This window comes from Diuraphis noxia, unplaced genomic scaffold (assembly GCF_037042655.1).
Source record: "Diuraphis noxia isolate RWA-SAM2 unplaced genomic scaffold, SU_Dnox_SAM2 contig0001, whole genome shotgun sequence".
Taxonomy (NCBI): Eukaryota; Metazoa; Arthropoda; class Insecta; order Hemiptera; family Aphididae; genus Diuraphis; species Diuraphis noxia.
The window spans coordinates 104,665,994-104,675,860 of NW_028301711.1; the positions used below are offsets into that span (position 1 = coordinate 104,665,994).

General features: G+C 26.7%; 1 protein-coding gene across 1 annotated transcript; it reads left to right on the top strand.

Annotated features, from left to right (window-relative positions):
- The first annotated feature begins 3,400 nt into the window (after positions 1-3,400).
- Positions 3,401-3,871, top strand: LOC107164528 (protein ZBED8-like). The gene has a single exon (XM_015512380.2). It carries the CDS (start codon positions 3,401-3,403, stop codon positions 3,869-3,871), a length of 471 nt encoding a protein of 156 aa, XP_015367866.2.
- The last annotated feature ends 5,996 nt before the right edge of the window (positions 3,872-9,867 follow it).

Consider the following 9,867-nt stretch of genomic DNA (forward strand, 5'->3'; position numbering starts at 1 on the left):
CAACACAATAAATCGATACTGAAGTTATAAATGTATAATAATTAATACATCAATATTTATAAATCGGCAAATCGCACTATTCAAATCATAAACTCATAATTATTCGTATTAACTCATAACCTAAAAACAATAAAACATATTTAAAAAAGCAATTAACATGAGTATTGAGAATATTGTTACGTAAAAAATTTAAATTAACAAATTGCATTTGGCAACTGTACTACTGTACTATACACTGTATACTACGATAATGACAACATAAGCTAATATGTGTCACTAAATTACATTTCAAACTTGTCAAATTATTTAACACCTGCAGATTACCTGATGTTATATAGTTCAAAATTAAATATCTTATATTTCGATTTATATTATGATTTATACCAGTATTTATCGTATGTATTACCTACTATATACTATGTTTATAATTGAGCAAATTAAATTTGTTTAATCATAATACGAGAAATATCTTAAAAATTAAAAAAGTGTTATGATTTTAACGTGGAGTAGATACATGAAACACATTTGTAGCTTGGAATGGATCGTGGAAGACATTCCAAAAAAAAGAAGCAATTTATACATTTAAATCTCAACATTAATTATAACTCTTCATAATATTTATGACTAATAACTAATAAGTAATGACTCCTTTTGGTTTTATTATCTATTTTATTTGGAAAGATTTATACTCATATCTAGGTAGCAGATTCATATTTTATGAAAAAAAATTACTGTTATAAGTGTAAATAGACTTAGAAGGCCATCATAATATATGGGCACCTTAATTGAATTTTATGTTTTTCAAATTATCATTACAAGTTATAACAGTGCTGTTACATTTATTTTAAATTTTGAGTGTCCTGCCTCCTGCAAATCGAAATAAAATTCCTTGGTACTATCAAGTAAATATGTTTACAATACTTAATAGTAAATTGAATCTCTTAGTGAAATAAAATACATGATATACCTGCTTGATATTTTAAAATCTTATACAACGAAACAAGATACAATAATTGTATCTCTGATACTGACCAACTCTGCGTATATCCGCTGTTAATAAAAAATACATTCCAGCAATTAATGTGCGTTAAAAAAACTTAATAGCTTATGCGAAATAATAATTATTATACAATGTAATTTTATAAATGTTATAATGTTATGATAGGGGGCAATGTACAATGTTTCAAATCCACTGCAGTAAACGAACTGCGTTGGATGATATTTAACGACTACCTACACTAATAATTGCATCCGATTCAAATACATTATTTTCCTTCTTATTTAGTACAGACTTATTAAGACTGAATAGCAACGTTAAATATTCTATTGCTAAAGCCTAATGGTAAATAAAATATATTGTTTTTTATAATTTCGTGATTATGTAGGTACACCATAAATATTATTTTTGTCGTTGATTAATATTATTATTTTAAATATTTTTATTATTTGTTATTTCATTCCATTCGTATTTCAGTATTTGAACATTTGTTTTCTTAAAAAGTCTTGTATTTTGCATATTATACAATTTATTAGTATTTTTGTAACAACTCCAACGCCGTATTTATTTATAATTGTTGAAAACAAAATGTATAAACGTTTATACAGATTAATGTTTCTTTTTTCACTACTCATAACGTCACATACAATTAAATATTTTAGAATTATAAACAGAAAAATGCAATCGAAATAAATAAACTAAACTCTATAGGTACGTTTATTTCATAAGTACTCATATTAATTATTGGTTAAGATAATCGCGAAGCAATTAGTATAGTCGTATATTGTAAAAGTGGGACGGAATTCGTAAGCCACTAATCTCAATTTTTATATAGGAGATAATATTATATTATAATTCATATTCAGCCCTTAAATTGTATGTTTTTAGTATTTTAACATTATAAGTATCTACAGAAGTATAGAAATAAAGGTCAATTATTCTGATGTAGTTCACTGAACTGCAATGATTAAGTACATTAAATTGAATGACATTGGATAGCCTGCAAGTTCACCTAGAGGTATATATAGGTATTAAGTTTGTTTTGTCAAAACGAGTTGTATCAAAATTGAACTTTCAAAAAATTATAAAAAATAATCAAACCTATGTTTTTAAAAATTTAAAAATTTCTAAAAACAACTTCTTTGACATTGTATGATCATACGTTCATTAGGTATGTAAGTAACTACATAATTATTAATCTGTTTACTGCATAAAAAAAAGCAGTAGGTAGTACCTACTAATGTACTAGGTATACCTACAAAAATTTCAATGCTATACAATTACACAATTTTTTGAGACATTTGAATTATTTACTTAACTAATTATTTCTATAAATAATGTTTTCAAAAATTAAATATAAATAGACATGATTATTGATTGATGAATTAAGTCAATACTATTACAAAATATTTTTTTTTTCATATGTATTTCACGTTTGCCTATTTGAGCAACTACTCCTGCCCCTCCCTCTCGATGTGCTCAATCAAGTCATCTCAGACATCTGTGTGGACTGTGGAGTAAGAACTAATCAGTATTCAAAAACAGACGCTCAACAGGTGCTAACTATATTATAAAAAGTTATAATTGATGACTTGATGTGTATTTGTTTAATTCATTGATGTAGATTTGTAAATAAAACAAAGTACTATATTATTATTATTATATGAAATGTGAATACACTAGGACAAGGGTGCGAACCTTTTTTAGGTCTAGTGCCAAATTTCTGCAATCAAAAGTTTAACAATTTTTCACGTGCCCGAAGATTGTTAACACTAAATAGAACATAATAAATATAGTAACATAATCAATTTTACATAGAAATATTATGATTTTGTGTGTATTTTGATAAATGTTTATAGTTTGTTTCTTTGAAATTTTTAGAAGCGAAATTTTACGAATATCATAATTGTACACATTTTAATTTTTTGCGTGTCATTGAAATTTTATAAACGTGCCACTTTTGGCACGCGTGTCGTGGGTTCACCACCCCCACACGGCCCACACTAGGATATAGACTCTATATGTCCTTTACCTGTTTGTATAGTTTGTGGTAAAAAGTTAAGCAATGAAGCAATGGTATCCAGTAAATTGAAAAGGCATTTAACAACAAAACATCCGGGTGAGTCATTAAAAACACGACTATATTTTGAACGCCTCCTAAATTCAAATAAAAAAGCTGTATCTAATATGATAAAAAGAGTGACTATATCTGATAAAGCTCTTGAAGCATCATTTAAAGTCGCAGAACTGATTGCTAAAAATATGAACTCTCATGTTATTGGCGAAAAATTAATACGACCTGCCTGTTTAGTTATGGTTGAAACAATGTAAGGTAAAGAATCTAAAGATGTTATATCCAAAGTGACACTTTCCAACAATACTATTAGCCGCCGAATAAATGAAATGGCAGATGATATTAATGACATTGTTTTAGAAAAAATTAAAAATCAAAAATTATTTTCATTACAAATAGACGAGAGTACTGACAGAACTTCTAAAGCTCAATTACTAGATTTTGGCAGATTTGTTGATAATTCTAATATTGTTGAGCAGTTTTTATTTTGTAAAGAATTAAAGTCAACAACAACAGGGAAAGACATATTTGACGTAGTAAATAATTTTTTTGAAAAATCTGGATTATCATTGAATTATTGTTGTGGTGTGTGTACTGATGGAGCTCCGTCTATAACCGGAAAGTATAAAGGTTTTGTTACTCTCGCTAAAATTAAAAATCCAGCTATGATTATAACACACTGTTTTATTCATCGAGAAGCTCTGGTTGCAAAAACATTAGGAGAAAAAATGTTAAAAGTCTTAAATGATGCTATTAAAATTGTGAATTACATTAAAAACATTGAAAACAAGGATTCTTGAAATTATTTGTAAGGAAATGGGTTCGGATCATATACATTTATTGCTACACACAGAAGTAAGGTGGGTATCACGAGGTCAAGTGTTTAATCGAGTTATTGAATTGAAAGAAGAATTAGAATTATTTTTTGAAAAAGAAAATCTCCCAGTATACAAAATAAAACTGGTGTTATATTTTGGCATACTTGGCTGATATATTTAAAAAACTAAATTATCTTAATGCGTCAATGCAAGGACGTCAGGAAACAATACTTTCTTCGACGAACAAAATCAGAAGGTTCAAAAACAAAATTGTATTTTGGAAATCTTCAATAATTAAAGGGGATTTTTCAAATTTTCCAACATTTTCAAAATTAACGATAAGGAAATCCAATATTAAAGAATTACAATAACTTATAATAAATTGAACATCTTATATTACTCGAAGAAAAAATTGAACATTATTTTTCATCGTTGACAACATCTGCAGATTGGGTCGTGTTGCCATTTGATTTTACAGACAATATGAATGAACTTGATCTTACTAATGACGAAAAGAATGAATTCATTGATATGTGTTCTAGTTCTACTATCCGAATATTATTTAATAGTCAGAAAGTAACATAGATTCCTTCTGGTTAAATTTAGCTTCAGAATATCCATCTATTTCTCAGAAAGCGATACTATTGTTATTACCATTTTCTACATCATATCTTTGTGAACAGGCATTTTCTGCACTGAATAATATAAAAATAAGCAGTAGAAATCGTTTGAAAAATGTTGAACCTTAATTGTGTCTTGCTGTTTCAACTGTTTCACCCCGAATAGAGGAATTATGTAAAAAATACCAGCCTCAAGTATCACATTAAATTTGTATTATTAAAATATTAAACAAAAACAATTTATTATTTATAATTTATTAAGTTTCAAATTATAACTTTTTTTTTTTAATTTACATTATATTTAAGTTTCACATAAGTTTTTCACATTATTTTTTTTATCAAAATTAATGAATAAATATTGGAGTTTCAAAATATTACTGTAGTTTGTATTTCTACAACTCTTATTTAATATAAGTGTCTTGTGAATATTATAATTAGATAATGTCAAAAATACAAAAAAAAAAGCATTTTTTAGAAGAACAATGACACAATTGCGATTTTTTTTATTAATTATTTATTTGTGTGCCGTGAAATTTTTTAAAATGATCAAGTGCGCCGTTAGGTAAAAAAAGGTTGGGAATCCCTGATATAGAGAGTAGTGGCTAGGTATTCGCTGCAGTCTAGAAAATAAAATACGTTCCAGTATGTTAATATATACCAAGGTACATTTAAAACTATGAACTAATAATATTGTATTATATTATGGGCGGTACTCCTTTCGCCCAAAAATGACCTTCCTCTTTTTGCCCAGTCCTCTTTTCGACCAAAGATGAAAAAATAGTTTCCTCTTTTCGCCTACAAATAATTGTATTCTTTTCACCCACGGTTTCACGTTTTACATTTTGGAAACCACTGTCTCAACATTTCTCGACTGACTATATTAATAACTATCAAAAACCCTTCGGTGCGCTAGACCGGCCAGGCCGATAACAATATCTAGATTGCAAATATAATTGATATAACATAATATATATATATATATATATATATAATATAATTTAACAAATTTGATATCGATACGTAACACTCGTAACAGCTTCAATTTTAGTATTTCGTTCACTTTGACTACATTTTATAAAAATGGAATTTTTAGAAAGTAGAAGAGGTGGTCATATGGTTCTTTACAATAATGAAGTACAATTTTGGATCGACTAATAAAAAAGACAACTCCACCATTGGAGATGTGTAACAAGAACGTGTGATGCAAAATTATATACAGATAAAAATGACCCTTTTACTTCAGCAGTCGGAGAACACAATCATAATGAATATGATAAATCGAATATTAATTGCCAAATAATAAACACAGCATGTAAACGAAAATCTTTAGAAGATCTCCATATAAGACCGAAAAAAATAATATTAAAAGAAATTGCTCAAAACGACGCATCATCATATTTAAACGTAATTGACATAAAAAGGTTAAGGAACAAAATATATAAATCTCGTGCAAAAGTCCTCCCCCCTAACCATCTAAGCTAAATCATCAGAGTTAAACAGGACAACAAATGCATGCGAGTCCTTTCACTCATTTTTTAACAAAAGTTTTAGTAATTCTCCACCAATTCATATGTGGTTGGCTGTGGTACAAGAAATCTAAACCGACGTTTATATTAAATTAAATAGTATCCACCTACAACACTTTCCCAAAGACAGACAAGTAAGAGAACGCTAATTAAAAAAGGAAAAAACAATTGAAAAGTACAATAGAGGAGAGTTAAGCCGGTATGAGTTCATTAAATCAATGGCATTCAATTATACAAAAAATGTAAATCTAAATTAAATCCATGAATAACTTTTTTTTAACGAAGTCATAAAAATAAATGACAAACACCTAAAATATTATTTTATATTAACGAACTTATTATATCATTAATTTTATTATTGTGTAAAAAAAGATGTAAGTATCTAAGTATAATATATATCAATTATAAATCTGTACATAAATTATGTAGATATGTCGTACGTATTACCTACGTAATGTTAATTATTATTAATTTATTATATTTATTATAATTTATTAATTATTATTATATTACCTATATACCTATATATATATTTTTATTTGATTATTATATGATTTTTTTTAAATTATTAATTTATTAATTTTGAGACAGTGGTTTCCAAAATGTAAAACGTGAAACCGTGGGCGAAAAGAATAACAATTATTTGTAGGCGAAAAGAGGAAACTATTTTTTTTATTTTTGGGCGAAAGGAGTTCCGCCCTATATTATATTGCATTGAAAAAAAACGGACGGGTGTCTAGAGAGTGACTGCAATGGATGTGTTCGATTTGAATTAAATGGTATAATATCATTATATATGAAAAATGATTCTAATCGAAGGTGATCTGTGAGTCTATAATTTTAATAAAAGTATATATTTTATGATATTTTTGTGAATATTGTATTTTATTTTATTATAAAGCATTAATACTAATAAATTACAGTAAATTAAATTAAATTTTGTCAAAAAATTGAATTTGAAAATTAATTTCATTGCGTTTATAAAATATAATAGTATATCTACTTTAGAAATTGAAATATCTTAAATTGAAAATTTTAAATATTTGTTAATAACTCAAAACAAGTCAAAATATTTTGTAAATTTTATCAAGTATATAAAATTTCATACTAAACATACCTATCATGTAAATTTAATATACTAACGGTTATTCGTTATATTGAATTACAATAAAATAATAAAATAGCTCAAGATAAATGGAATTTGAATTTCGAATGCTCCTTGAAATTTAATTCGACTTTTTTTATCAAGGTAAAAAAACTTAAAAGCAATCTTATATTAAATTTTAGATGAAAAAAAGAAAATGTTTATGAATTTCCAACCCAAAATAATTTGCAAATTTTCGTGATTTTTTTCTGCTAACTTCAAATACTTATTAAACATTATTGTGAATTTATGCTCAACTTTACATAGATTATAGCATGTCAGATATCTAGTATTTTAATATATCTATAGATATTATAGATAAAAATAACATATTTTTTACATGACTTATACCCAACTGAAAATTAAAGTACATTGACTTGAAAAACAAACAAGTAATATTTAAACATACAATAAATAATCAGGGTATAAAATAAATCTAATAAATTAATGTAAAACTTGACAATATAAAAAATAACAGATTTAGTTGATTTGTGAGGTAAAAAAAATGTATTTCTAAAAAATAAAAAAATATCTCTAACTACTGTTTTTAAGTATTTTTGAACTTTTTTGTTGTATTTGTACTCAAATACTTATTTTAATGAGTATTCAATGTAACAATGGAATATTTCAAGACATTTTGACAAATTTGAATTTATTGTAAACATGTTATGATAACGAGTAATGGCATATCCTGACATCTTGTCGTTTATGTTGTTATTTATTTATTTATTTGGTATAAACGCCTAGGTGGGCTCAAGTAAACTGAAATTAAGTATAGTAGTAATATTGTTAAAATAAAGATAAAAGTAGAATAGTAATATAAATTGCATACATAATATTAAAAAATTTTTATAAAATATTAATAAATAATTTTTAATGATCATTAGGCTGCTTGAAACAGTGTTTTAAGGAATACAAATCATTTAAAATAAACAAATCAAAATTTTTCAATTGTTTGCACTTTTTGGCTATTCGATCAATTGGGTTATTAAAGCCATAAGAAGTTCGATGAAAGGGGATTTCAAATATTGGACAAGAACGAGAATGAAAATTAGGAACATGGACGTGTAAAGACTGTAATAGTTCTAGACAAGATATAACACCATTAACTAATTTATATAGAAAGCAAATATCTGAATATTTTCGTATATTAACAAGGGAGTCTAGGTGAAGGGATACCTGTATAGAATTAAAGAAAATAGACTCGGATGGGTGAATATTAGTATGCATACGTCTCTTATATGCGATTAAACATAAAAATCTTCTTTGTACACGCTCAATGGATTCTACCAGTCCAACTTGTGAGTAACCTAACCATCTGGGCCAGGGCACGGATTTTAGTCTAAGGAATTGATGGCTTCAAAGATCTCACTAACAGTAAATTTGATATATGGTTGTAGGTATATGTCTTCATAATTTTTCGAATAATCAAAACATTTGCTTATATTTAAGTTGTTAGTAGAATAGACCGGACTGAAAAATTCTTTAAAAAGATTAGCGACCTCAGGACCACCTGTTGATGACTTATCAATAAAAATCATAGTACCTACCAAGTGGTATACAATTATTTGTTTTTAATCCCTTAATGTATTGCCAGAAAGATTCTGGATTTGAGGTAAGGTTAGATAGGATATTTTGTAAATAACGTAAGCGAGTTGCTCAATTTAGATTTCTGTTTGCATAAGCTACGTAATGGCGAGAAATCACTATAGGTTTGTGGATCTCTTGTAATCTTAAATTCTTTATGGAATCGCTTTTTATTGTATATTAAAGATTTTAGTACCCTAATATACCATTCAGGGCACTGGTTTTTATGTTTATACACTTTAGGGATGAACATGTCAATTGCATTATGAATGACCGAGTAGAAATTAGATATGGTAACTAAGAAATCTAGCGATTCATTTAATAAAGAATCCCAATCAATATTATTTAAGTGAGCATTAATCGAATCATAATTAGCATGATGAAAATTAAATTCTAAGGACGGTGATGCTGTTTTAAGAGAGGAAATAAAATTTGGACCATTTATCTAAAGTGGAGGATGGGCGGCGTCAACAGAAAATAATGGCAACTAACACTTTGATACTTACAGAGTATTATTATCGGAAATGATTAAGTCTAGTATATTATTTCTATGATTGGATATAAAATTGTGTTGAAAAAACTGCTCATACTAGTATATGCAATTGTTTCAGCAAGAACCTTTGATTTATCAGAAGAATGACCAGATAATATAGCATAATTTTGATTAGACTATTTTACCCAGGTAAATTAAAATCACCGACTAGGTATTATAAAAGTATAATCAGAGAAAATTACCCTTAAGTCCTCTATCTCGGCGCATTGGCATTTATATACATCAACATAACTACTTGGAGAGATAAAAATAGTAACAATAATAATTTTAAAATTATTTGATTTAAATGAAACTGCTAAGCATTCAAATGACACATTGGATAAGGTAAGAACTTTAGGACAAAAAGGTTATAGGTATTTTTTTTTTTTTTTTTTTTTTATTAATGATAAGGCTTCAACAATAAAGTCATTAGCCGGAAAAACATGTTTACAAGTTATTTACAATCATCTTAATATTAATATTTAAATAAAGGAAGTACAGTATAATACAGGTATATGGTGTTAATGGTATAGGTAACAGTAATATATAATTATTTAAATTCTATTATA